This window comes from Odocoileus virginianus, chromosome 6 (genome assembly GCF_023699985.2).
Source record: "Odocoileus virginianus isolate 20LAN1187 ecotype Illinois chromosome 6, Ovbor_1.2, whole genome shotgun sequence".
Taxonomy (NCBI): domain Eukaryota; kingdom Metazoa; phylum Chordata; class Mammalia; order Artiodactyla; family Cervidae; genus Odocoileus; species Odocoileus virginianus.
In genome coordinates this window covers 72653689-72681256 of record NC_069679.1, presented here as the reverse complement: position 1 = coordinate 72681256, position 27568 = coordinate 72653689, and the positions used below count along the sequence as shown (strand labels likewise).

Sequence of the window (27568 nt, the reverse complement as noted above, 5' to 3'; positions counted from 1 at the left end):
TCACAGGTTTTGAATACCTAGAAGTTATTACAGTTCCATATTTCAAACACTTCAATATCAAGTTTCTTTCTTCTGATTCTATGTACATTATTTACACACCAGAGGCTACCATCTAACTCTTCAAACCAAAGGGAGACAAAGACAGGAAGAACTGGAGGAAAGGTCCATGAACGGAATGAATAAGAAATCAACTTCTGACATGGAATTAAAATCCCAACTCACTGTCTCAGGCCTCTCTCTTGCAAGGGATTCCCGGCAAAGGTGGGTGGGATGATAGAGAAAAATCCACGGGAGTGAGAGGGACATGTGTCTGGCCTGGGGGTGGAAGGGACCGCTGCAAAGATGCCATCAGTATGGACGAGTCTTCCCATCAGCAGACAGGAAGAAACCCCGTCCCCTCTTCCAACACCATCACTGCCTGACTTGACAACACGCTCCACACTCACACCTGGCCTGAAAGTGTGTGTGCCTATAGTTTGGGCTAACTAACACTGGCTCCTCCCCTACTCTCAACCTTTTCTCATACCCTTCTTGTGATCGATTCATGATGCCTATTTATAGCCCCAGGCCCACTCCAGGAATGACCTGGATCAAGTTGAGTCAAGATCTGTGGTTTCCTGTGTGTTCATTTTACAGCTGGATTGGGGGGGATCCAAGACAGGGCACAAGGAAGCCAGTAATTTGCAAGAAGCTCTAAGGGAAGGATGCCTTGCACAGCAAGTCAGGGTCACAGGCAGGGTATCAGAGGTCAGGATGTTCCAGAACGCATACCCAAGGGTCCCAGCTGGAGGATTTGGCTTCCTAAAGGGGCAGCAGCTAGAGCACCTGTGAGAGGTGCTCCCTGGCTGCAGGGCCCACCCTGGCCTCACTGCAGGTACTGTACACCGCCCCCCTGCGACCCTAGCATCTTTGCCGGAGGAACAGTGGGACAGGCTGGGTGTGGAAGGTGGGTTCCTGATGCTGACCATGAAGGGCATGACATGAAGGCTGGCCGAGGGGCCCAAGGCCAAGGCTTTCCAAGTATAATCTGGAATCTGGGCCCCAGTGGTGGGGGCGGGCAGAGGTTGTGCCCAGGGGGCTGGCAGGACAGGACACCCACACTGCCGAAGGGGGAGCAGAGTTCTGCTGGGGGGCTGGGGCGCTCAAAGACACCAGCGTGGAGAGCAGGTTCTTCATCCCTGGGGCCGCGGTGGCAGTGTTTGCAGCTGAGGGCTTCGGGTCTGGGCAGAACAGAATCCACCGGTGGGTATAGAGCTGGGAAGGAGGGCGCTTTGGAGCAAGAGACCAGAGGGGGATTCAGACAGTGAGAGGAGGGGAAGAATTGAGCGAAAGTAGCCTGAGGGGGTGGGCTGGGGCAGCAGGAAGGCTTCTGAGGCAGGGCTGTGAGGATGAGGAAGGTGCTGGACAGGTCAGGACTAGGTAGGGATGTCTCAGCGTGGACCAAAGCCTCAGCCACAACCGAGCTGTGCCTGGAGCCGCCCGGGGGGTGGTGCACGGAGGGGCCTGCGGGGCCGGGACCTCGCCTGGGAGAACACCTCCCAGCACCACAGGCCGGCGAGGAGAGCAGAGTCCTGGGGCTCCGGCGTCTGCGCGCACCCTGGCCTAAGCCACGTCCTCGAGCCGCGCGGGACTCAGCCTCTCCGCCGGCCTGTCTTCGTCCGCGGCCTCCTCTCGCTCGGGCTCCTCGGCGCTGCGGGCCAGGCCGTCGGGGCCGGACACAGTCCCCAGCACCTTGGTGCTGTGTTCCTGCGCTCTGGCTCGGAGCGCGGCGATGCTGTTCTCCCTCAGTTCCTCCTGGGACATGGCAGCGGGGGGCTCGGAACCCCGCTCCTCCGGCTCCGTCTTGTCGAGCTTGGGCAGCGCCTGGCGCTCCGCCTCGGGCTTCCTCCCTGACTCGGCTGCCGCCTCCAGCGACTTTTTGTGCATCCCTAAAAAGAATTGTTGGTATTCGGGTTTAGAAAAGCGCCTGGGAAAGCCATCTTGAACTGAAAAAACGGCAAAGATAGAGAGAGGCCAGAATTAAGGACGAGCAGAAAGCCTTACTACACACACCGCCGACACGTGCGTCCCAGGGGCTGGGGGCGGAGGCTGCGGCGGACCACCAGGCCCGGCAGAGGGCTCCTCCAAGCCACGTCCCTGGGCTCCTGGACCCCCCTCCCCGGGCAGCCTGTCTGTCCCTTCACCAGCACAGCACTTGCTACCCCCGCCCTCTCTGGGATTCCAGATCTCTGAACCCCAAGACAAACTGGTTCAGGTCCCCGTGGCAGGTGGGGAGATTTAGGGGAAAAAAGTCCTTTGGGCAAAGCCAGAATGGTGGTCAAAGGGACCTCGGGGCCCCCAAGCTCCCAAGAGGGGCTGCTTCATTCACCACAGCCCCAGCTCTGGCAAGGGAATAGGAGGATACATCCCCTGGGGCAATAGCCATCCCCTCCTCACAGAGCAACAGAACCCGCAGAATGAGAGTCCTAGGCACAGAGGGACAGACACCCAGCCCTGGGTGCAGCCTGCCCTCGGAGCCCCCTCCAAGGGAGACTGGGAGGCCAGCTTCTGAGGGCCTCTCTCCCGCCAGGCTGTTGTGGCCACCAGGCATTCCTGCTTCAGGGCTTTGTCCCTCCTCGGGAGCCCGCTCCCCTCGCCCCAGGGGCAGGACCCCAGGGAGGGTGCGGGCTCTTACCCAGCAGCCACGGGGCGCAGGAGTCCATGATGCCGTCCTTGGCGGACTTGAGGATGGACTCTGGCAGGGGAATGGAGTGGCGCACCATGGCCCCGTAGAGTCCATACTCGGCCATTACGCTGCTTCGGCCCCAGCACTTTTCCCGCTTCCTCCACTTGGCTCTGCGGTTCTGGAACCAGACCTGCTAGTGCAGAGGAACAGGTCAGGGACGTCCTCTATGAGGCAGAGGCCAGCATCCCCCAAGCCCCCCACCCCCGTGTCTGCCTGAAGTTAAGGGCCCCCACCTCTTTGACTGCCAGTGACCCCATTCCCTGTTGACTTTGGTTTCTCCAAGTAAGGGCTCACCCACCCCTTGGTCCCCCGGGGTTCCTCTTGGTTCAGGGTGTCCAGAGTGAGATACAAGTTCTGCGAGAATATGATGGGCAAAATGATTTTTTTTTTTCCCAATCAAAGTAGTTTAGGGTGATGCAATAGGATGCCTCCCGGACTGGGTCTTGCAGCTGGGCAGTTCCCACGTGGTCCTCAGTTTGCTGTGGAGAAACCTGAGCCTCATAGCTCTCATACAAGGGTTCACATCTCCAGCATCCCTTTCTGACTTGCAGACGGAAAGAGTCCTTGTCAGGGGATGAACTAGCAGTGCCTTTGGTTCAGGCTCTTCCTCCACACCAGAACTCCAGAGGCCAGGGCAGTCCCAGGCAGGTGAGGTGAGTGTGGACTCAGGCAGCAGAAGGCATTTCATCCAGGTGTCAGGAAGCCTGAACCTACCCAGAGCCCGGGCAGGAGACACACCCAGGAGGCCTGAGTCAGCCTCCCTTCTCTGCCCTGTCCTGGGCAAGCCCTGCGGGGGCTCCGCTCACCCACTTTCCACAGGTTTGGACTTTAACCCTGAGTGATAGTTGGAGGAGCTGGGCAGCCATCCCTCAGACAGGGAGGGAAGATAAAATTCCTTGTGTGTGAAGAGTAGAGCAAGTGAAGGTAGGAACCTAGGAGACCGGGGTGGGAGATAACCGCCAGGGGGCGCTTCTCTGGCCCCGAAGTAGACTGCTGCAGGGTGGGGATGAGCAGGGGGTTCGCTGGATCTAGCAGCAACGCCCCAGCCGGGTGTTTGGAGAAGATCCCAAGGTCCCGGACATGCTTGGAGGAGGAGGGAATGTCTTGGTCCCCCCAAGCAGCTTTCCTGACGTTTCTGGCAGCTGACAGGAGCCAGGGCCAGGGCCAGCTGCACTGTCCCTCAAGCTGGTGAGCAGCCCGTGGGAGACGGGTGGACGCAGGAAGCACCTGCGGTCCCGGTGGCCCCCTCGTGTTCCCCTCACAGCCGCTCCACAGGCCCTGACCCTTGGCGGGGGGGAGTTTGGTGAGACGCCCAAACACCCCAGAAGTAGAGGGTGGGGTGGGGGCAGGGGAGGGCAGAGGCGGGTTCGGAAAAATCTATTAGTTTCCTGGGCGATTTCCATTCCCTCGCCTGGACCAGGTCCCCGCCCCTCCCTCTGGGCCCACGCCCCCGCCCCCCGCCCCCCGGGCGGCGGAGGTTTCAGCTTTTGATGAAAAATTGCTCCAGCTCTATTCAGGAGGCGGCAAAAGAAGAGTCACCCCCAGGGGCAGCCCTGGGCTGATTGAAAAATAAGTTAATTTCTGTTTGAATCGATGGGCCTCAGGCACTGAAATATCACGGGAAATTAAAGCGGCTGCTCTCCCGGGATCCGCGGCATTGACCCGCACTAATTAATGCTGGGGAGCAGCGCTAACCGCGCCGCGAGCCGCTCCCCCTCCCCGGGGGACCCCAAACACTCCTCATTTAACTAATTAGACGGGGAAAATTGGGTGTTAATTTGTTTAGGATTTTCCCCCCTTCCCCTCCCTCCCGGCAGCTCCCTTCCCGGCCCCCTCTCCACGCGCGGGGGCGCGGGAAATGAATGCGGGGCTCGCCGGCAGATGGCTGCCCCGGTCACTCTGCAATCTTCTCCGACTTGATTGCTTGATTAGGTCGTTAGCACATTAAAAAAAAAAAAATTGCTTGCCGTCTGGCGCTGGCGTGATGAGTGGGACGCGCGGCAGCGCCTGGGTAATTTATCTTTTTATACGGCGAAGAATTTGATTTCAATCTGCAGATATATGGGGCGCCTTTGACACCTGTTTAACATCGCGCCGCTGACAGCTTAACCCTTTGCTGCCTCGGCCGCGGGGAGGCCTGGGCGCGGGCGTGGGGAGTGGGGGCGGGGACGCGGAATCCGTGCACCCCTGCGGTTCCCGCCGCCGCCGCCGCCGCCAGGTGGCGGAGTGAGCGCCCCGGCAGCTCCTGGAGGCCCCAGGTCTGCGGCGGAACTTGGCCGGCCGCATCCAGCAAAGGGGGCGCCCCGGCCGCCCCGCCGCGCCGCGCACCCGAGAGGCCGGCCCTCAAAGAGCCCCGCGGTCACCGGCGCTTTGCGGAAAGACCGCATGATCCGTGCACACCTTTACGTTGACCCTGATCGTGTGTACCCTGTTTGGGCATTTCCTCATTTGTAAATAACTAGGAACTTCTGACAATGGGAGAGATGCGGCCTCAGACTGCCCCCCGGCCCCGCCAACCCCACGGTGACCCGCAGCCTCGCCTGTTAGAAAACGACCACTCCTCAGTCCCCCCCCGGTGGCGTCGCCCCCCGTGAGCCGCACGTTTGCCACCACTGGGTTTGGCACCTCCTGGAAAGCTGTGGAACCGATGCAAGGCCTCCCCCCAACCCTCTACCCCTGGTCTGGACCCAGACCGCACTGAGAAAACCTGGCCAAGGAATGGGTTTATGTGACCGGAAGGCTATTAGATGGCTGCGCTCTGGACACTTAAGTTCAGAGCGCAGAGCCGTGTGCAGTGGAGTTCGGAGGAGCTCGGCCCTCCGCCTGGCCTGGCTCTGCGTGTATACATTTCTCCCCAGCAGCCCTGCCTGTCTGTCCAGCAGGCCCCCTGCAACACCCAAGGCCTGCGTTTTGTCTGAGACCTCTGTCCTCTGTCCTGTTCTCTCTTCCCCCTTAGCGCTGGGTCGTCCTCTACAAGTACTCACGAGTCTTAAGCTACATTTTCGCACAGGGGAAGCATCTAAAAGGGCTAAGCCACAGAAAGGTGTAAGCGGCTTCTGGTTTCATCCACCTGACAGAGAAGACGGCAAAGAGTGAACCCCTTGGTGATGGAATTCCAATGTGGAATTCCGAGTCTGACCACAGAGGGATGAGAAGGCTATCTTGATGAATCTTAAGTAAGCCCTCTGCCTCCCGGGCAGGAGATGACTTTCCTGCTTGAATACAGTGCATTACAGAACAATAAGGCCGCTGGAAAACCCACGGGGGGGGGGGGGGGGGGGGGCAGACTCCAGAATGTTTTGAATTTTAGAAAAAATATGTGGTGCATATACTGCATGTTATGTAACATTCTGTAGCAGCAGCACCTCCCCATAGTCAAATCCACCAGTTCTGATTTCTGCAGCAAAACATACATACATGCATGAGGGACAAATAAAGAGCATGAAGTCCCATCTGGTTTTTGTCAAGAATGAGTTTTGATGACAAACTGATGGAAGAAGCGTGTTTCAGCACGGTTTAGAATCAGGTATCCTGAAGAAGGGATTGTGGAGAAAGCAAAGGCAGAGATGCTCATTAACTGCCCCCCCTCCACTGTGCCCCCGTCCCCCACAAGTGTTGATGCCTGGAAAGATGCATTGTCCTGGCTTCCCCAGGATCCCATGAGCTTGAGTGGGGGGTGGGGGCGGGCAGGGTTCTCAGATGGAAACAGCATCTTTACTGGAACACTAAAGAAGGGGGCACCGACTTGGGATTCAGATCATTTCTGAGACCTGTAAACAGAACGATTTTCCCCAGTCTTCTGATTTGGACAAATGAATAACTGGTCTGTGGATCAGATTTTGTCCACAGACACTCCCAGGGGGGTTGGTGCCAGCTGGTCGTTCAATCCAGGAGTCATTCGGACCCTTGGTTATGGGTTCCTGAAACGCCTGGCTCTCTTTGAATACCAGATGCTGCTCCAATTTATGGAAGAAACCTGGACAGCCAAAACAATTTCTCTTTAGGACAGTTGGCAGAGAAGCTGTGGCATTGGTGCCTTGGAGGGAAGCGGACAAGGAATTAGAATGAACTCTAACCACTCTTCATATCTGCCTTTCTCTTTCTTTCCAGGAAGCAACCAGTATGTGTGCAGAACTTAAACATTTGCCAGAAGCATTGAAAGTAGTCCTGAACTGGAATTCCCAACTGCAACAAAAATTGCTAAGTCATCTCGGGCAAGTTACTTGCCTTCTCTCAGTTTCAGTCTCTTCAAGCATAAAATAAGAATACCTACTTTTCTGGGTTGTTTGGGGGATTAATGAAATAAGTGAGGGTGCCTAAAACCAGTGTTTGTCCCATAGAAGGTGCTCAATAGATGCTTAGTTAAGTTGTTCAGTCATGTCCAACTCTTTGTGACCCCGTGGACTGCAGCACGCCAGGCTTCCCTCTCCATCACCAACTCCTGGAGCTTGCTCAGACTCATGTCCATCGAGTTGGTGATGCCATCCAACCATCTCATCCTCATTTCATCTCATCCTAGCATCAGTAGATGCTACTTATTATTACTTCTGGTCTCCCTGATAGTTCAGTTGGTAAAGAATCCGCCTGCAATGCAGGAGACCCCAATTCAATTCCTGGGTCGGGAAGATCCGCTGGAGAAGGGCTAGGCTACCCACTCCAGCATTCTTGGGCTTCCCTTGTGGCTCAACTGGTAAAGAATTCGTCTGCAATGCGGGAGACCTGGGTTTGATCCCTGGGTTGGGAAGATTCCCCTGGAGAAGGGAAAGGCTACCCACTCCAGTTTTCTGGCCTGAAGAATTCCATGGACTGTATAGTCCATGGGGTTGAAAAGAGTCAGACACAACTGAGCGACTTTCACTTTCATTATTATTTCAGTGGAGGCACAGAAAGTCAGTGAGAGTCTGTGCAGGGAGCAGGTTCATTAGTGGCATTACTTGCTCCTCTGGCCTCTTCCACATGCCCTGCAGCAAGGCCAGACTGACAAATAATAATAACAACCACCACCCCAGGAGGTGCAGTGGGGGGACAGAACTGACCTCCAGGCTGTAAGATTTTAATACAGACAGTCTCTAGTTTCCCCTCTAGGGGCTTCCCTGGTGGTTCAGACAGTGAAGAATCTGCCTGCAGTGCGGGAGACCCTGGTTCGATCCCTGTGTTGGGAAGATCCCCTGGAACAGGAAATGGCAATCCACTCCAGTATTCTTGTCTGGAGAATCCCATGGACAGAGGAGACGGGCGGGCTTCAGTCCATGGGGTCACAAAGAGTCAGACATGACTGAGTGATTAACACTAGACTAGAATTCCCCTCTAGGGGCCAAACAGATGCCCCCTGCAACACTCCCTGCATTTCTAATGTACCCCAGACCCCGGAGGCTCAAATGTAAGAGACCACCTATGCTGTTGGCTATGAGAGGAAGCTAGAAGACCTGGACTGGAGAATCCTGTTCTGCCTCCACTGCCTTTGTGAACTTGGACACGGTTCTTAACCTTTCTGAGCTTCTGATTCTTCATCAGCCCTATGATACCACTTCCTTGCAGGTTTGTTGTAAAAATTCTATAGAATAGTTCATGGGAAATGCCCAACGTGTTGTAAGTACTGGAAAACATTGGCCTGGTGCTGGATGAATTCTACGGACAAATGAGCAAATTCTCGTTGACACTATTCACGTAAAGCCGGGTCCTCCCACCTCCCACCTTTGAGATTCGTTCATTTAGGCCCCGTTTCCTGCTTGGTCCCTTAGCTCTGGCAAACCCACAGTACTCCTTCAATTCCTCTCTTACTTTCCAGACTGCACACTTTCTAGAAGCCACTGCTCCATGCCCAAGAAAGTCGGGTCGGAATTCTTCAGGAGGACCGGCGTGCAGACCCCAGCGAAGACCAGAGCCCTGCCTTCCTCTTCCAGGCCTCCGAGTGCCTGAGAAGGGGCTCACAAGGGACATCAAGGGTCACCAACTTGGGAGTTCCAGGCAAGGGAGAGCGGGGAAGGTCTTCCAGCTCAAGGAAGAGCCTGGATTTCCTGGTGTGCCTCCTCCCACAGGTGGTGCCCGGGCAGCGCTCACAGCGCCCAGGGAGGAGGCCTCTGGCTGTTGACAGCTGGTGCCTCCACACCTGGCAGAGAGGGGCCCAAGAGCTCATGCCTTCACGGGTGGACCAGATCCTTGAAAGGGCTTCTTGCCAGAGGGATGCTCTTCTGGTTCAGGGCACCCTTCAAGCCAGCCAGGCTCTCAGCTCTCTGTCCCCTTTGTGGGTAACCAGGGTGTCTCTTGTCCTTGCAAGCTCCCAGCCTTCTAGCCCCACAGGATGACATACCCAGGCCTCTTCCCTCTGAGGTCCCTCCAGGGTCGCCCCCTAAAGGAGACACCATGCATAATAGATACTCTGCACATTCTGGCCCCTAGGGCCCTTCCCTCCCGTCTTGTCCCAGGCTATCAGGCCCTGCTTCTTCGGCCCTGTGGCAGTTTTCAACACATTCACCTACCTTCTCTCCTCTCCTCTGACTGGAAGCTGATTAATCTGGGCTAGTTGCTGGCATGATTTAATGACCTCGCACTCCACACGCACTCAGCACTTCTGACAACATATTTCAGCACACCCTTTCCAGTCCCAGCTTCAGGCTCAGAGAAGCTTGGCCTTGCTATAGCCTCTAACGTCCACTAGAGGGCAGCTCTGCCTATGTTTCCTGGCAGGCCCAGGGAGCATCCGTCCCTAAATTCCTGGATAGGTCATTCCACTGTGTCACCCACTACTCCACTTTCTTCCACTCATATTAACTCACTTAAACAGAGACACTTTTCCTGAGCCTCTGACCCAGCATTTTTACTCTGACTACATAACAGTCACCTGGAGAGTTTTAAAAACAAACAGATAGGGCTTCCCTGGTGGTCCAGTGGTTAAGAATCCACCTGCCAATGCAGGGGACACGGGTTCAATCCCTGGCCCAGGAAGATCCCACATGCTGTGGAGCAACTAAGCCCGTGCACCACAGCTGCTGACCACGTGCTGCAAGAACTGAAACCCTTGCGCCCTAGAGCCTGTATTCCACAACAAGGCCCCTGAAATGGGAAACCTGCTCACGGCAACTAAAGACTAATCCCTGGAGGGGTGGGATGGGGTGGGAGGTGGGAGAGAAATTCAAGACGGAGGGCTGATACCTATGGCTGATTCATGTTGATGTATGGCAGAAACCAACACAATATTGTAAAGCACAATTGAAAATAAGTACATTTTTAAAAAGGAAATACAATAGTCTAGAAATCTTGAAGTTATATTTTCAGTTTTTTAATATCTCAAAATAAAGGCATTTGAGAACTTTGAGGAAAAAAAAAAATGAGTAGCCACCACTTGTCACAACTAGAGACAGCCTTTGTGCAGCAATGAAGACCCAGTGTGCCCCGAAATAAAAAAACAAAACATAGATGCAATAGCTTCACACCAAACCAATTAAATAAGTATTGCTAGGTGTGGGAGGCCAGCACAGGTAATTTCATTTTACTTTAAATGTATTTATTTATTTGGCTGCACCAAGTTCTTAGTGGTAGCATGTGGGATCTAGCTCCCTGACCAGGAATCGCACCTGGGCCTCCTGCTTTAGAACAGAGTCTAAGCCACTGGACCATCAGGGAAGTCTCTGGCATGAGTAATTTTTAAAAGCTGCCCTGGGACTTGCCAAATGGTTCAGTAGTTAAGAATCTGCCTTCCAATGCAAGGGATGATTGGGAAACTAAGATCCCACATGCCTCAGGGTAAGCCCTGGAAGAGCCTGCATGCTCAGTCACTTCAGTCGTGTCCAACTCTTTGCGACCCCGTGGACTGTAGCCCACCAGGCTCCTCTGTCCATGGGATTCTCCAGGCATGAATACTGGAGTGGGTTGTCATGCCCTCCTCCCAGGGATCTTCCCCAGCCAGGAATCGAACCCGAGTCTCCTGCATCTCCTGCATTGCAGGCAGATTCTTTAATGCTGAGCCACCAGGGAAGCCCTGAAGGGCCTGCATGCCTCAGCAAAAACCCAGTGCAGCCAAAAGTTATTTTAAAAAATTAAAAAGTAAAGTAAAAAAAAGCAATCAATCAATTGAAAGCTTCCCTGTGTTTCTAATCTATTTCCCAGGCTGAGACACACTGCAGTCTTTTCCCATCCATGTAGTTATCTTTTAACTTCTGGGATGTAACCCCCTAAAATTTTTTTTCCCACCCTTGGGCAGGGACCATGTTAAAAGAGACAGAATGTAACAGCACTAATCAGAGAAGCCAAACCTCATCCTTCCGAACATACCAGGTTGCTAAGAGTGGAGGTGAGATGGCTCTGTTCACTTGCACATCTGTAATGTAGGCATTCTAAATAAGTATAACTTCTGTCAGAAAAAAATACAGTAAGCACGTAAGTGAATATATCAAAATACTGAGAATAAATGACCCATAGAGGAAATAAACTCAGTCTGGAAACCATTTCCTCTTCCCCAGGGCTGACATCTGGTGGGGGCTTCCAGAATGCCACATCCTAGCATTTCTCAGAGACACAGAAAGGACCTTGTGTCTGGCTCTGATATGAAAGTGAAAAGTGAAAGTGAAAGTGAAGTCGCTCAGTCATGTCCGACTCTTTGGACTCTTTGCTGGACTCTTTGCGACCCCATGGACTGGAGCCCACCAGGCTCCTCCATCCATGGAATTTCCTAGGCAAGAATACTGGAGTGGGTTGCCATTTCCTTCTCCAGGGGATCTTGTCAACCCGGGGACCGAACCCAGGTCTCCCGCATTGTGGGCAGACGCTTTACCGTCTGAGCGACCAGGGAATCTGATACAAAATCCATCCTAAAGGAAATCAGTCCTGAATATTCATTGGAAAGACTGCTGCTGAAGCCGAAACTCCGATACTTTGGCCACCTGGTGTGAAGAACTGACTCATTTGAAAAGACCCTGATGCTGGGAAAGATAGAAGGCGGGAAGAGAAGGGGACAACAGAGGATGAGATGGTTGGATGGCATCACCGACTCAGTGGACATGGGTTTGGGTGAACTCCGGGAGTTGGTGATGGATAGTGAGGCCTGGTGTGCTGCAGTCCATGGGGTTGCAAAGAGTCAGACACAACTGCGTGACTGAACTGAACTGAACTGATATGAAGACTAGAAATCTCTTCTTCCCCCAACAGTGCAACTTATCCCTTCACCCCAACTTAGAGAGATGTAGAGGGGGGAAGTGCTTGCCCTCAAAGCATAAAGGTCGAGGAAATCAGCCACTATTAAGGGGGCTGACCCCTCATCATTGAAATTGGCGTTAATTGTTCCAGTTTCTGTAGATAAGCACTCCCTTTACCTTCATTTGCTCTCTTGAGATAGTACTTGAGGGGTACTGGGTTTAAATCCCAGTCCACCACTTACTTCACCTCTCAGCTCCTCAGTTACCTCATCCAGATAAGGGGATAAGAATAGCATATAACTCATCTAGTTATTGTGAAGAAGGGATGAAAAAAGGCATGGAAATCACTTAATATCTGGGACAATGCTATGTACTAATAATGCTAATAATAACAATATTTTTGTTAATTTTAGAGAATTTTTATTATTATTAGTTTACAAATGAGTAATCTGAGGTCTAGAGCTTGGCTTGCTGGCAGTGAAACAAAGATTAGAAGTAGGTGTGTCTGAATTTGGGCTTCCCTGATAGCTCAGCTGGTAAAGAATGTGCCTGCAATGCAGCAGACCCTAGTTCAGTCCTGGGTTGGGAAGATCCCCTGGAGGAGGGCTTGACAACCCACTCCGGTATTCTTGCCTGGAGAATTCCCATGGACAGAGGAGGCTAGTGGGCTACAGTCCATGGAGTTGCAAAGAGTCGGACTTGACTGAGCGACTAAGCACAGTGCATGTCTGACTTTTCACATCTACACTGGGTTCTCATTAGACAGTAGGTCTCAGACACATCCAGGGGCTTCCTTGGGTTGGCCCAGCTGTCCATCTGGGGCTGACCATCCCACCAGTGGCAGCCCAGAGTTGGAATGAGAGAGGTGACCCTGAGGAGACGGCTCTCCAGGAGGGATTCCCCCTCTTTCTTTTACAGATGAGCGACGGGAAGTGACTTGGCTTCTGCCATACCTGGTGGGTGTCAGAGCCAGAACTAAGATCTGGATCCTTGACTGAAGATCCAGTCCCTTAACCTTTCCATTCCATCTGAGGATGTCTAACTTCAGACTTGGAGCCTCTAATAACTTCCCCCTTCCTTCTTTTCATGGCAAAAGAAGAAGGTGGCAGAGGATGAGATGGTTAGATAGCACCACTGACTCAACGGCATGAATTTGAGCAAACTCCAAGAGTTAGTGGAGGACAGGGGAGCCTGGCATGCTACAGTCCATGGAATCACAAAAGATTCAGACATGACTAAACAACAACAACAAAGTACATCTAAACAACAACAACAACAAAGTGCATCCATTGGTGGAATGGTCAGCCCCAGGTAAGAGCTGGGCCCCACGCTGGGCCCGCTGGTAAACGCGACACACACAACTTCATCAGCTGCAACTGCCACTGTCATGCCCATTTTACAGATGCGCAGTGGAGGCTCAGGCTGGTGAAGTGTGGCCTGTCCACAGTCATTCAACTGGTACCTGGTGAGGCCGGGATGGTCCAACTCCAGAGTGAGTGTCCCTAACCACTGCACAACCCTGCCTCTCCTGTGCAGGACCCATAGTTAGAACACCAGACACATGGGAATTGCTCTGTGGGTTGGAGCTTTGATAGATAGTCATCACTAATAGACGTGAAGACCTTTCCCAGGTCACCTGGTAAAGCATTTGGTTGGACATGTGTGCTGTGTCGCTTCAGTAGTGCCTGACTCTTTGCAACTCTGTGGACTGTAGCCCGCCAGGCCCCTCTGCCCATGGGATTCTCCTGGCAAGAATACTGGAGTGGGTTGCTGTGCCCTTCTCCAGGGGATCTTCCCGACCCAGGGGCCAAATCTGGGTCGTGTTTCTTAGTCTCCTGCATTGGCAGGCAGGGTCTTTTACCACTAAGGCCACCTGGGAAGCTTCAAAATATTTGGGGACCGGGCCATTTGATAACCCACACCTTCTGTGGGCAGCATTTAGCTGAAGAACTAGGCAGTGCTGGAAGAGTTACAGAGACCCTTCGCCACAGATTCCACTGTCAGTCCTTGCAGTCCAGGAGATCAATGTACTCCACACCCTTGGCTCCTCCATGCTAGTGCTGGTGGTTTCAGACACCAACCTGTAGACAACCCCTCAGACAATTTTAAGAAGTCTAGAGTCTGCAGGCTGAGCGTTTATAGCAATGCAGTTACAGCTGAGGGCAAGCTCTCCTCACAGCCTTCGGACTCTCCCACCCACTGCTACCACCACCATGGCCAAACAGATTTTAGGACAGCCCACTGCAAGAGACAGAGCTGTTCCATTCTACTGGTCAACAGTGCAAATGTGCGGCCAATCAAAGGGGAAGTCTGGCAACCTCACCAACCCTGGCTGCTTGTAAGGACCAGCTCTACCCCAATGAAGGCCAGGTAGGGGTTACCACCACATGTGAATTGGATTGGGTCTTGGCTTACACACACACACACACAGACACACACACACTCACACACATACACACACAGGATTCAGAATCAACATCCAGCCTTTCCCCACTGGAACTTAGTTGGGTGGAGATGATGGATCCAGGCCACCGTGGATAATGCACCAAACTGATAATCTGCTTATGTATAATTGAGCTTATTGTTAGTGTCACTGTCTAAAGCCATTGGCTGAAATTCCCAATAGACTTCCAAGGGAGAGGAAGGCTCTTCTGGAAAAGCCGCTCTCGCGGCATTCCCCATTCTCTGGTTCTCCAGTGAGCGAGTGCAAAGAACCTACACACCTTATTTGGTTCCTTCGCTGGACTTGTCCTCCCCGCTCCTCCCCCCCCCCCCCCCGACCCCCCAACACACATCACACCTGGAGACACAAAGAAGGAGGAAATTCAGAGCAAAAGGGTTTCAGGAAGTCGGGACCCTCCCTGCCTTTCCCAGCCTTGGCAGGTCAACTACTCCGGGCCACTCAGGTGTCCCGACAGAAGCAGCTCTGGTTCAAGGTCTTGAATCAGCTACGGCAACTTCAAATCTTCTGGAAATGTTCTTCCACCCCAGCCCTGCTTCCTCCTCATGGAGGCCCTGTCTGGAGAATGACCAGACTGCATTTCCTCCTGGAGAAATGATTAAGCAACCCATTCCTGTCCGCTGAGCGGAGTCCTGGACTTGAGAGGATCCTGCTGCTGCTGAAAGGAGGCCTGGCGCCCAGCACAGCTGAGGACAGCCCCAACCAGCCAGGGCTGGCTCTCCACAAAACTCTCTGGTAAGGAGGTGAGGGGAATGGCTGGTCCAGGAGACGCCCAGGAGCAGAAGCCCTGGGCAGGACCAGCTGCTGGGTTGTGAGAAGTAAGGAGCCTCAGGTAGATGGAGGTGGTGGGGAGTAGGTGGGAAGGCAGGGGGCCAGGTCTTCCTCATGGGGGAGGCAGCTCCCCTCCACCCTCAGGCACCCAGGCCTTGAAGGAGACATTTACCTCCTGGGAGACACCTGCTCAGACCCCTAGGCCCACCCAGAACTCCATCTGCAACCACCAATGCCCCCTCACAGTCTGCCATACTCCTCAGGAAGCCCACAATCTGCAGCCACAGGCCGCGTCTTGTCTGCCAAGTCTCCCATCCTTCCAGCAGCACCCATCTCACGTGGTAGGTATTCAGCTACTATCGCTTAAATGAACTGTTGCTTGAGGAGGTGATTACAGACAAGCAGCAGGGGGGTGAGAGAGGGGTGTGTGGGAGCCCGGGGCAGTGAAGAGAGTGTGAGAGAGGGACTCAAGGCTGTGTTACCTGTATCCTGTCTTCAGGCAGCTCCGTTTTCATGGCCAGCATCTCCCGGGCATAGACGTCAGGGTAGTGGGCTTCATTGAATGCCTTCTCCAGCTCCTCTAGCTGGTAGGAGGTAAAGATTGTCCTGAGGGGAGCAAACCCAGACAGTCAGGACCCTGAAAATGGAAAGAGTTTGTCCCAGAGAAGACACAATAGCCCTCCCCTGTGGCTCCTAAACAGCCCCCAAACCCAGCCTGGGCCAGTGCAATCGAATACAACCCCTCTCTCCTGCCCCCATCCCCGCACACCCTCTGGACTCTTCTTCATTCCAGTCTGAGGGCCCACACTCCCTTCTAGTGGTTGGGGCGCTATTTCAGCCCTCAGGGACATTTCATACTGGGAATCTTCCTGAACGTGCTTTGGGGGAAGGGTGTTAAGGCATAAGTTTTAGGAAACTGCAGAAAGGCCCTATTCCTCCTCCCAGGCACGGAACAAAGGCCTCACCAGGTAAGTAAGTGCCTCAGCCCCAGGCAGGACCTGCCGCCCCAGGCTCCACTCACAGACCTGAGAGTTGATCTTTTAAATTGTACTCAAGAGTTTGAAGACTCAGCGGAAGGTCAAATGCAGCAGCCGCCCCAGGGTTTCTACAGTGGAGAACTAACCAAACCTCCCAGCCCTTCACCTCACCCTCCTCACCGGCTCCTCAGGGCTGCCCTCAGAGTCTTGGGGGCAGGGAGGGGGGAAGTGGGGGTGCTCTGTCCTTTCTGGTGCTCCGAAGGCAAGGGCCACCTTTCCATCATCCCACCACACCCAGGTGCAGCCACTCACGCAGGGGGAGCCCCATTTAGGGGCAGTTCACTCAGGCCATCCCAAGAGAGCCTAACGACACAGCCCCCAACCCCCACAGAGCAGTTTACATCGACCTATTTTGAGTTATTAACATAAAGTTCTTTAAGAGTCCAGTAAAAGCTACATCCTCTCCGCTAGCAAATGGATATGTTCCAACACAAGACAGTTTTCCACCTCCAATATTTGGGGGGTTCATAATCCCCCTTTCTCAAATAAATACACTACACACCCCCTTACCAACATAAATTCTTCTCTTTTCAGACCTGAATTTCACAGGTTCTAGGCGACCTTTATCCTGCACCTTCCTCAACAAGCTGGGGTGTAATAAGGTCCAGATTTTATAGACTCAGCTTCTACAATGGTTGAAGTAGAGCCTCTGGGATTTGAACCCTGGGACCAGCACAAGGGGAGGTTAAATCCCTCACTGCAGTCCTTGCTGTCACCCAGCAAGGAAAAAGTACAGATGGAAACCCCATGTATTCCTCCTGCCTGTGTTGGCTTTGGCATCCTGGAGGATGATACAGGGCATGTGTGAGAGAGAAAGATTCTGCTCTTTATGGAAAATGACTGGTTTGATTCTAAATCGTTGCTCCTATTCTCTTGGGGGGAATGGAATGCTTATGTATACAGAAAGTTAATTCTTCAGAATTTTGAAGATCTGCTGCTTTCTATTTCTCTCCTGCCACTTACTGAAAGGGCCCCTGAACAGACAGTCAAAATAAACAAACAAAACGTGTACATCTTCTTCAAAACTAGGAAAAATGAGACCCACAGCTATTGTGGCCTGGCCAAAGCCAAAGAAGAAAGATGATGGCAGATCATTCAGTGGTTCAAGTGCCAGACTCTGCTTGGGAGAGCTCTCATTCAAAAAAAAAAAAAAAGAACAAAACAAAAACAAAGAAAGAAAGAAAGGAATTAAGAAACAAAATGAAATGAAACGATGCCTCAGATCCCCAGACTTGCCTGGAAAATCCCATGAACAGAAGAATCTGGCGGACTCAGAAATGGGGATCGCAAAGAGTCAGACACGACTGAAGTAACTGAATGCACACACACCAGACCCTTCAGTTTCCCATGTAACCAGTCTGAGCCTTACAGGTAGAGAGAAGAGGAAAATCGGAGAGACTCCATCCCCACTCCCCTCTCTAATCCCTCCGAGCCCCCTGCGTTTCTGGGAGATAAGGGGATGTTTTTCTCTCATCACCAGATTCCAAGGTTTCTTAGCTGAACTTCCCAAATAAAAGATGCTCAGATTTTTTTTTTTTTACTAATTAAAAATGGCACCAGCCATTCTCCTGTCTCCAATAATCTGTTCCCCTCACACATTAGAAATAGCCTGAAACCTAGTGCAGTTGACCAGTTGTCCTGTCTCCTAGGGGACCCCTCTGAAGCACCCAAAGTCTTCCCCAGTGGAGAGGGTATCAAGTGAGGACAGAGGGTCAAGAACCCTAAGCGTGGACTTTGGGCTGTGTGTCAGCCAGATCCAAGTGCCGCACAAGGAGATGCCCCTATGCGGAAACACTGTCTTTGCTCTCCTTGCTCGGAGAATCCCTCCCCCACCCCAATTCGGGCAGCAGCACAGAAGCCGGTCAGCCAGACTCCCACCTGCCCTCCCAGTCCTTGCTGGAGGTCCCCTCTGGCAGCCCAAGGCAGACAGGAATACCGACACCCCCCCTACCCCACCCCAACCTGCTAGCCTGGGACCAGCCTGAGTTGGGTGCATAGGAGGTGTTTTAATGAATATTTGTTGAACCGATGAATATAAAATAATGACCCAGGATCAGGACTTAAAACGTTTCCGTTCACTATAAAACACAAGAAAACAAAAACAAACAGCTGCCTGAAGGGAACAAACCGAGGTCACCAAGAAACCAAGTCAAAGTTCACCCACATTCAACTCGAAACCTGTAGGGGTCCGAGAAGTCAGGAAGAGCCAATTTAAAATGTGGGGTCATTTCCAGGGGTGAAGGAAGAGAGAAACGCAGACAAGCACCCAGAGACAGTATGCAAAGAGGATGAGAACAAATTGGGGAGAAGAGGATGAGGTGTGGTGGGGAGAAGGAGAGCACCCCAGGGGGAAATGTCCATAGGGCGGGAGGGAATCCTTGAGGGGAGCCCACCTGCACTGGGACAGAGAGAAAATCAGGAAAACAGAGCCAGGGTGAGCGCAGGGTAGCGCCTGCAAGCAGCACCCGCAGAAAGCTCAGATCGATTATTGTTTCTCACGCCTTTATTTCTTGAAACCCTCCTGATAAATTTACACAAGGAATTGGTAGCGGAGGTGCGGGCCACGGAAGAGAACACGGGTCTCAGGCAGAGACCCAGGCAGGGGCATTACTTTGCAGGACTGAATTTTAACTTTGTGCCAGTGATGTCTGTTTTTAAAATATTTAAAGGAAAACAAAGCCAAATAACCTCTCTCTTTTTAGTCTATATGCTCCAATGCAGCCCACTCCACTCCAGCCAGGGCTGGTCGGGGGCATCCAGTCCACACACTCCTCCCTCCCCATTTTACAGACAAGGAAACTGAGGCTTAGGGATCACAGCGGAGCAGACGCCAAAAACAAATTTGCCATCCCTGCGGATATCACGCTCAAGATCTGGCCAACGATGGGGGCAGAAAGACAGGGGGTTGGCGGCGCTGACAGCGACAGCGGGGAGGAATGGGGGACCGGGCAGCGGGCAGAGGAACCGGCTGCGGCGGGAGGTGAGAGCCGACCTGCCCGCCCAGTGGTGTGTGTGACTCTCCGAATGTGCCGAGGCGGGGATGACATATGGGTGTCTCCAGCCCCTCTATGGGTAGGGTTTGGCCCTATTTGAGGCCTCTCCTTTCTCCCGGAGAAGCAGGAGAAAAGCCTGAAACATGCGGCTTCCTCGGCGGCCTCTCCTAATCCTCACCCGGCCTGGCCGGACGCCAGGGCCCCGGGAGGATGTCCCCAAACCACGCCTGGTCTCCCGGTCCGACCTCCCCGTCCCGGCACAGCCGCGGACCTCAGATCTACAGCCAGCGAGATTCGGGTCCGAGAGACCCGATCCCCCGAACTGGGGACCGCAGGGGATGGGTTGAGCACGAAGGTGACAGAAAGCGCTGCAGGGGCCTTACCTGTGTCGCCGCTTCTTCCGTTTCTTGGTCTGGTTCAAAGCCGATTTGGACATTTTTCGGTCGCTGGAGGAAACATCTTCAGAATCTGAAAAGCGGGCGGAGGCACAGGCGGCAGAATGGAGTGGGGGGCGCGCACCGCAGCACCCGGGTGCATCAGGCTCCTGAAGCCCCACTAGGGCCCCACCCCCGGCGGCCTCGGGGAGCCTCCCGGCCTGCTCGGTCTCCCCGGGAAGCCCTCGGCGAGGGCGACCCCATCCCTAAGCCGCGACTGTTTCTACCCAGGCCGGCGCCGGAATCCGGAGGTGGTGGACGGATTTCGTTGTAAGAGAAGCAAAGGCCCCGACACGCCCGGGACGCGGACGGCGGGGGAGCGAGACAGCCTCCCGGGTCGCAGGGTCCCCCTCCGGCGGTGCTCGGGGCTCGGCGCCCTCCCCTGCGCTTGCAGCCCCAGCGCCGGGGTGCAGAAGGTGGCCCCCCACCCCCTCGGAGCGGAGCCCGGGGCGCGGAGAGCTGGACTCCGGGAAGAGCGAAGGGCTCCCCGGGCACAGCGCCCTTTCCACTGCCCGCACCGTGCGGCCCCGCTCGGGACTGGAGAGACTGCGGCGCGCCACTTTTCGTTGCCCCTCCAGATATTAATAAAAATAAATAAACAAAACGAGAGCGGAAAATCGGGGGAATCGAAGAGCGCGAACCAGAGGCGGAGGGCCGAGCCGACGGAGAGGTGCGGCCGGGAAAGCGGCCCGGAGGTTCGGTGGCCCCCCAGTCCGAGAGGGTCGGGATCCCGGATACGGTGGCGCTCAGGTGGGATCGCGGATGCCGACCGCTTGGGCTGCAGCGGTGGCCAGATGGTCCTGAAGCTGACCAGCGCGGGGTGGGTGGTTGGAGTGGAGAGAAGGAAGAAGGGCAAGACAACTTTGGACATCAGGGCTGGGGCCCGAAGCTGGCATCGGCTTCCCCGGGCGCTCACGCCCGGAACGGAATCGCGCTGTAGGAGCGTGGTTTCTCTGAAAGGCCGCGGCCCAAGTGGAGCAGAAAAGGGGGACCCCCGGCCTGCCCCACGGGCTCCGACACCCTAAGCCCCTTTTCCAGTGGGGCCCCAACCGGGCGCTGCCGCAGAACCGGGTTCAACATGCAGACGGGACAGCTCGGCTGCCGGAAACGCGGGAGCCCAAAGCCGGCCACCGCTGGGAGCATCCTCCCGGCCCCAGGGCGCGCCGACCCCAGGTCCGCGCTGCGACCCTTCGGCCTGGCACCAACTTCTGCACCCGGAGGAACAGGCCTGGCGATGCAAGCCAGAGCCGAGGGCGTGGGGTTCCCCGTTCTCACCCCAGTAGGGCAAGCCACACAGCCTCACCCTCACCTACCCGAGCTGGCCGTCTGGCTGGTGTCCAGCGGCCCCGACGCTCTGCCCAGCGGCTGTAAGTGGACGCTCTGCGGGTCGGACAGCACTTCCAGGAAGGTGGGCTGTGCGTAGAAGCCGGGGAGCCCCCCGGGCCCCAGTAGCCCCATGCCGCCCACTCCTGCAGGACTGAGCACCGAGCGGGCAGCCAGCAAGTGCCCTGGGGCTAGACCGTCGAGGGTAGCACGCGGGTGGGAGCTGGGGGGCTCCTTGTTCAAGCCCAGGATCTCCTGAATGCCAAACCCGGTGCACCTGGCCGGGGCGCCCCCCGAGGTACTCTTGGCCACTGTCTCGGCTTTGGGCTTGCTCAGCGCTTCCCCCGCTTTCCCGGTCATCTCTTGACTCTTTGGAGGGGCCGAGGCCGCAAGTCTTGTGCTCCCCCCACCCCCCCAGCTGGCTCCCCGCTTAACGAAGTTGGTCCCAGGTGCCCCCTGCGATGTCTAATGCTCTGGAGCCCCAAGGAGATTCCCCTTTTATCCAACCAGGCGGCAGCCCAAGTGGGGTCAGAGCTGAGCAGCCAATCACCGGGGCCAAGAGCGATTAGGAATTCCAAAAAGCTGGCAGCTCCCGCCGCAGGCAGCGCTGAGGGGCCAGGGCGCTGGGGGCCGGGCACCGGGTGGGCTCTGTAGGACACCCATGGGCAAGGGGCCCCAGAGACTGAGATGGGGCAACAAGGTTCAGGGTGGTCCCAGGAGGTCAGTGGCTGGGGATTCTGGGCAGAGCCAGTTTGGACTGTCCCTGGAGTAGGGTGGGAGGATGAGCTGAGGGCAGATGCTAGAGACTGGGAGCCCTGCTCCCTCCCTCCCTCCCTCAACTCCTATTCAGGTTTGGCAGGGTCAAAGAAGCCCAAATAGGGGACCCTTGGGGAAAAGGAAGAGCAAGGAAGGAACAAGCGTCCTGGGCAAGCTGTGTGGTGGCAATGGGGAGAAGGAAGGGCCTTGGGGTTTGAAGTGGGAGGTGTGGGGATCTCCAAAGCACAAGATACAATGCCTAGTTTAGAAGAGCTACTCAGTAAATATCCCCCAATGAATGAATGAATAAAGGGGTCAGGTGTAGGGGTCCCTGGAAGTAAAGAGGAGTGGTGGTGACTTCTTTTGGAGAAGAACACTGAACATCTGAACATTTTCCTAGAATGAAGTATGAAGTTCATCCAAAAGATTTGCTCTTCTATCCATTCCCTTGAGCCCTTACCAGCTCAGAGCTAGGAGCTAGGGGTTCCCAGTCAATCAGGTGGACAAGTCAGAGGGTCTGCTATACCTCAGAGTTCACTGAACAAACAAATGAAGAGGAGCGCATGGTTGATGTGGAGGGAAGGAGGAGGGTGTGAGGGGCAATCAAAAGGTGAGCTTCTGTCCCCAGTCTACAGGGGATCCCTTGACTAACTCCTGTGTTGGAAGCTGGAGAATTGCAGCCACTGGGCCAGTTGGAAAGGCAACTGGGCCATGAGAGGCAGCAGGAAACTGCTTTAGGCAGGCAGGACTCTCACCTGGAGAAACAAGAAATGCCCGAATTCCACAGGCGAGCAGTGGAGCTACTGATTTCTTGCTTTCAGGGAGGAGAGCTCCCTTGGGTCCAAGTGTTAAGTGAAGGTGATTCTACACACACACACACACACACACACACACACACACACACACACATGCACGCACCATGGACTCCAGAGTGACTGCACTCCATCTCCTCAGCTAATTCTTCTGTGAGCTTTTTGGGGCTGAGGACTGTCTATCCACCTTGGTATTTAATACTTCCCTCTCCACTGTGCCTAGCATAGTATATGGTAGGCTTTTAATAAGGGCTTCTTGACTTGAAAGCACTCTACAAGGGGAAATAAAGATAGGGTCAGTTGCCATGGGCAGACCCTAGAAAACAAGGCTGGGGAGAAATTCCATTCAGGATTTCTGGGCTAGTCAACAGCAAACTCCCAAATAGATTGAAACCCCATCACTCTCCCAGCCTACTGCCAGAGTATCCAGTGCCCTCTCTGGTCACCATGAGGCCAATCTGAGAAGTAAGAGGAAACCTGATAGGATATGGAAGCTGAGGCCTTGCTAACAGGGCTGTTGGAAGGTAGGTCTTCATCTGCTCTGGTCTGGTCCACATAGGAGCCAGAACTAGGCAGGGACATCCCTCATTGCAGGGGTTGTCTGGGAAACATGCACTGTTCACTCCAAGGACTGCCTCCTTATCCCATAATAATGCCTTGCCTACTGTGCACCCATGTTCCTGAGTCCATTTACACAGCATGATATCAGGTCTTCACAAGAACCCTGTTAGCATCTTGGTTCCACATTTGGAAGCTGTCATAGCTATTCTTACTTGCAAGGTGTAGACTCAGGGATATGCAATCTCAAAGCATCCTTCACCTTTATTCTATGGAGTTGGGTTCTTTGTGGTATCAGTCACACAGGCAACCATGTGAATGGTGCCCCCTGGGACTGTGCAAAGCAGTGGCTTTGCCTTCCAGATAAGAATTTCTATCCCCATTTCTTGAATGTGAAAAGTTAAGTTTCCAGGAAGGTTAGGTGACTTGTCCCAAGCTCCCTAGCTTGTAAGTAGCAGAGGCCAGACTCAATATCAAATGAATCTGGTGTCAAAAGCTGTTTTCTTTTGACTCCATCCCTCTCTTGGCCTCCTCTCTATGCCAGCCTACCCTGGGAGGATAAATGGAAATGTTTCATAAATGGCAGTTGTCATATCCCTGACTTATCACGGGACATCCACGATGAGCCAGATGCCAGCCAATGGGCAAGGACGTGAGTGATGGAAAACAAGCATGTGAGTGATGGAAACTCGGCTCTTGCCAAGGGATGAGAATGAAAAATCTCTTGACCAAACCTTGTGTCTGAAGCTGCTAGTTCCCGCTCTCAGTGAGACGGTCTCCATCCTACCCTAGGAGGCTGGGAACAAGGACAACCCCAGGCCCTCTGAGAGGCACATTTGCCAGAAGCTGCAGTGAAGGGAGGACCCAGTGTCAGCCTGCAGCCTGCCCCACCCTTGGAACTGGACTCTGGAAGGACTGGTTGGACTGTCTCTGAGCTGCCCTACTGAGGCTAGGCCCAGACTGAGGACATTTGTGGACTCTGGGGTGGGGGGAAGCTACAGGGAAAGGCAGTCCCCCAGGGCTTGGGCTGGAGGAGTTAATGCCCTTCAGAGACATTTAGCTTGGTCACCCTGCATCCACATCCTGGATCTGTTACCTAATAATTCTGTGACTTTGAGTCAATCATTTAACTTCCATCTTGGCTTCGATTGCTTTACCTATAAAATAGCCTGACAGTGGACCTGTGAGCATCTCCTGACCCCTTGAGTTAGCATAGGGATCAAGCACATGGACTCTAGAGCCAGATTTCGTGGATTCAGACTCCAACTCTATCACTCGCTTGGTGATCTTGGAAAATCTACCCAACTTCTGTCTTCCTCCTGTGCCTCAGTTTCCTCATCCATAAAATGGGGATAATAGTAGTACCAACCTCTTAAAACTGTCATGAAGATTAGAAATGTACAGTGCTAAGAATAGTGAGTAAGAAAAAAAACAGTGAGTCAGGTTATACCATAAATACACAAAATTAGTCTACAATATAAGGTTCCTGGGAGTGTTGGTTGTTATTATCATCTTGCAGGAAGATTCCATACCTGGGACTGACAATATGGCAAGAAGCAAGACAGATCTAGCCCTAGCCTCATGGAGTTTGAGTCCACAATTGAAGGAGTTGCTGTTTTTAAAGCATTTAACATGGTGTCTGGCCCTGGGGACTCCATACATCATGATTCTTATCACTATTATTAATGGGTGTCAGACCCCTTATGGCATTTGATCCACTCAACTTCTCAAGTTCTTTCCTCCCTGTTGCAAATATAGGACACTAAGTCTCAGGGAGGGAGATTAGGTTGAGAGACGATACCATCTCCCTCCTTTGCTGTGATGCTGGTCATTTTTAGCACCAGCTGCAGCCAAGTCATTGTCCCCTGCTAGCTGCTTCCCTGAGTCACTGCTCAGCCGTCAGCAACAATTTTTGGAGGGAGGAGGGTGGAAAATGCAAGGAAGAGAAAGGATCTGTGTTTGAATCAATAATCCCATTATGAATCTGTCACCCATGAATGTGTTTCAGTTTTTTTTAATGCTCTTGTGTATTTCGAGCTTACCCCTGAGAGTAAACCTTGTCTTTTGTTGTGCTGGACAGTTGTCCTGAGAGAATGTCTTGACAGAGTCCCCGAGCTCCAGCTCTCTCATCCTCTTGTTTTCAGACATTGGACCAGATATCCCATCCCCTCTGTTCAGTAAGGGGCTGATGCTAGGAGGAAAAACAGGAGAGATTTTGATTTATGTTGAAGTTATACACAATGGACCTTTATTAAGTTCTGGACTTTTTCACATTGTCTCAACTAATCCTCCCAACTATCCTGAAAGATGTGTATCAATTTTCAAATAAGGAAGCAACCTCAAAAAAAAAAAAAAAAAGGAAGCAACCTCAGAGAGGCTAGGTGACCTCCCCAGGAATTTGCAGCTTCCAAGGGCTAATCAGAGTCCAAATCCACTGTATTCTTGTTTTCTTAAAGATGGAACCAGAGGCTCAAGCAGAGGAAAGGACCTTGGATATAGGGAAGCAAATGGTGCCCCAGCAATGCTTTGAGCCACCATCCTGCCCCTACCCGAGAGAGAAAAGGAAGGGATACCCTCAAGGGGTTAAGAAGGGCTACTGAGGCCAAGGCTGGTGAATCCCCAGAACCTTGGTCTAATAAGAGCATCTTACCTCAAACACTTGGGCCGGATCCCTTCTCTTAGTTCTCCATGATATAATCTATACCTTTTGGACTTTTCTGGGAGGGTTCCAGGGAATGGGAAGGAAGGAATAGACTCCTGATACTGCCTTCCAGACAGCCTTAGAGAAGATCTCATCTCTAGGTGGTGTTCCAGGTGTCATCTATTGCTCCCCCAGGATCTTATCCCAGCTGGATACCACCCAGCAGGTTTCAGGCACCCACAACTCTCTGCCCATGCCTTCCCCTCAGCTGTAACCATTCCTTAGCCTCTTGAGGAAGAAGAAAAACATCTCACATGTATCACGCTTGTCTCTTCCCCAATGTTCACCTATGGGCAGTGTGGAACAAAGATGAAGAGCAATGCTTAGAGGACCTGCTTCACTACCAGCTTGCTACCTGCCTCTGGACTGTGCCCAGTTTCCCTGCAGTCCCCAGTGATGGGTCTCAGAGGAGCCCCAATTCCACAAGGAAACTGGAGAGGCCAGAAACGTGCTTTCGCAGCTTCCTTTGAAGCTAGGACATGGTCATGTGGCCTGCTCCACCCATCAGAAGCAACCGCCTTGGACTTTGACTCTGGAGCCAGTGACACTGTGACTACATCTCTGTTGCCCTGAGAGGATGTTTGTTTTTACCCTATGGGAATGTTGTGAGACAATTTAGTCAAGAACCTTCAACAAGTATTTACTGAGCACCTACTGTATGCCAGATACCGGCAACAGGAATACCGTGGGGGTAAAAGAAAGCAAGCCCTCCATGGTAGTAAATTTTAGTTTGAGAGATGGTTAACGAACTGGCAAGTAAGTAAGCAAATGAGATAATTTAAGAATCGGAAGCGCTAAAGAGAAAACATAGTCGGGTGAGGGGTTTTAGACCAACAGCATGAGGGATCTCTTTTGGATGCAGGACAGAGAGGGGTTTCTGGGGTGTCCACATTTGGGCAGAGACCTGAGAGGTAGAAGCCAGCCAGGTTGGGGGCTGAGGCAGGTGGCAGGATTGGAGGAACAGCTGAAGAAGAATCAGGTCAGGTAGGTGTTTCTAAGGAACAGCAAGGAGGCAAGGGAGACTAGAAGGGAGGGCTGAAGTTCAGGTGAACCTTTGAGGGGAACTCAGTTGGTCGGCAGGGGTCCAGGCCTGCAGAACTTCATGAGACTTTGGATGGTATCCCCAAAGGGAAGAGAAGCTACTGGCAGTTGTGAAACGAAGAGGCCAGTCAGGAGGTGGACTACGCAGCCCAAGCCAGAGAAACCATTGGTCAATTTTAGGGTATGAAGGTGGCAGAGGGCAGAGAGGGAGGGGATGGATTGGGATTACTAACAAAAAATTTGAGAGCAGCAAGCGCTTTCCCAGGGAGAGTGCAATTTTTAACGCTCAAGAGATGTTGGAACCCAGAAGTCTCTCTGATGCTTCTGTTATCCTAAGAGTCCCAGCAGCCCTCTCTTTAGGACCAGAGCTTTTCCCATGGGACTTTGATCTGGTTCAGGGGCATATCCCTGTGACTTTCAGCTTTCGTTGACTTAGCAGAATTGGGAGGGAGGGTCAGATTCAGGCAGGTCTTTGTGACCAGTAGAACTGCCTACAGAAGCCATTAATATTAAGCTACTGTAAGTGGGGGGAAATGGCCTGGAGGAGACTCACAAAAGGGAGGCAACAGACATAAGTCCTTGAGGATGACTTTCCCAGAGACTCAAGAGGCAGGTGGGAGCAAGGGAACCATGGCAATGCTACATCCAGTCACGGAAGGAGAAGTGGAAGTGCAGAGGTGCCACTGAGGTCTCATCCCACAAAGAAGTTTCCAGATTCCTTACTTATTGACCCTCTGGGGTGGGCAGCTTTGTCCTTATTTTGAGCAAGTGATTTCACTTCTCTAAGGGAAAGGGCAGAGGGTGTGGGTGGGAGGGGGCAGGGGA

The 27568-nt window shown here is 53.3% G+C and overlaps 1 protein-coding gene across 1 annotated transcript; it reads right to left on the bottom strand.

Moving 5' to 3' along the window:
* On the bottom strand, nucleotides 1-21235 carry VSX2 (visual system homeobox 2). The gene is made up of 5 exons (XM_020906852.2): nucleotides 20866-21235; nucleotides 19502-19586; nucleotides 15571-15694; nucleotides 2675-2855; nucleotides 1-1928 (listed from the first exon to the last, which is right to left on the bottom strand). Exons 1-5 carry the CDS (start codon nucleotides 21233-21235, stop codon nucleotides 1603-1605), a joined length of 1086 nt encoding a protein of 361 aa, XP_020762511.1. The 3' UTR covers nucleotides 1-1602.
* Nucleotides 21236-27568: the final 6333 nt, after the last annotated feature.

Coding starts and splice junctions, on each gene's coding strand:
- VSX2 (XM_020906852.2), bottom strand. CDS start 21,235: ATGACCGGGAAAGCGGGGGAAGCGCTGAGCAAGCCCAAAGCCGAGACA. Junction 19,587..20,865: donor CAGCCAGACGGCCAGCTCGG/GTAGGTGAGGGT, acceptor CCCGCTTTTCAG/ATTCTGAAGATGTTTCCTCC. Junction 2,856..15,570: donor TGCCTGAAGACAGGATACAG/GTAACACAGCCT, acceptor CTGCACTAGCAG/GTCTGGTTCCAGAACCGCAG.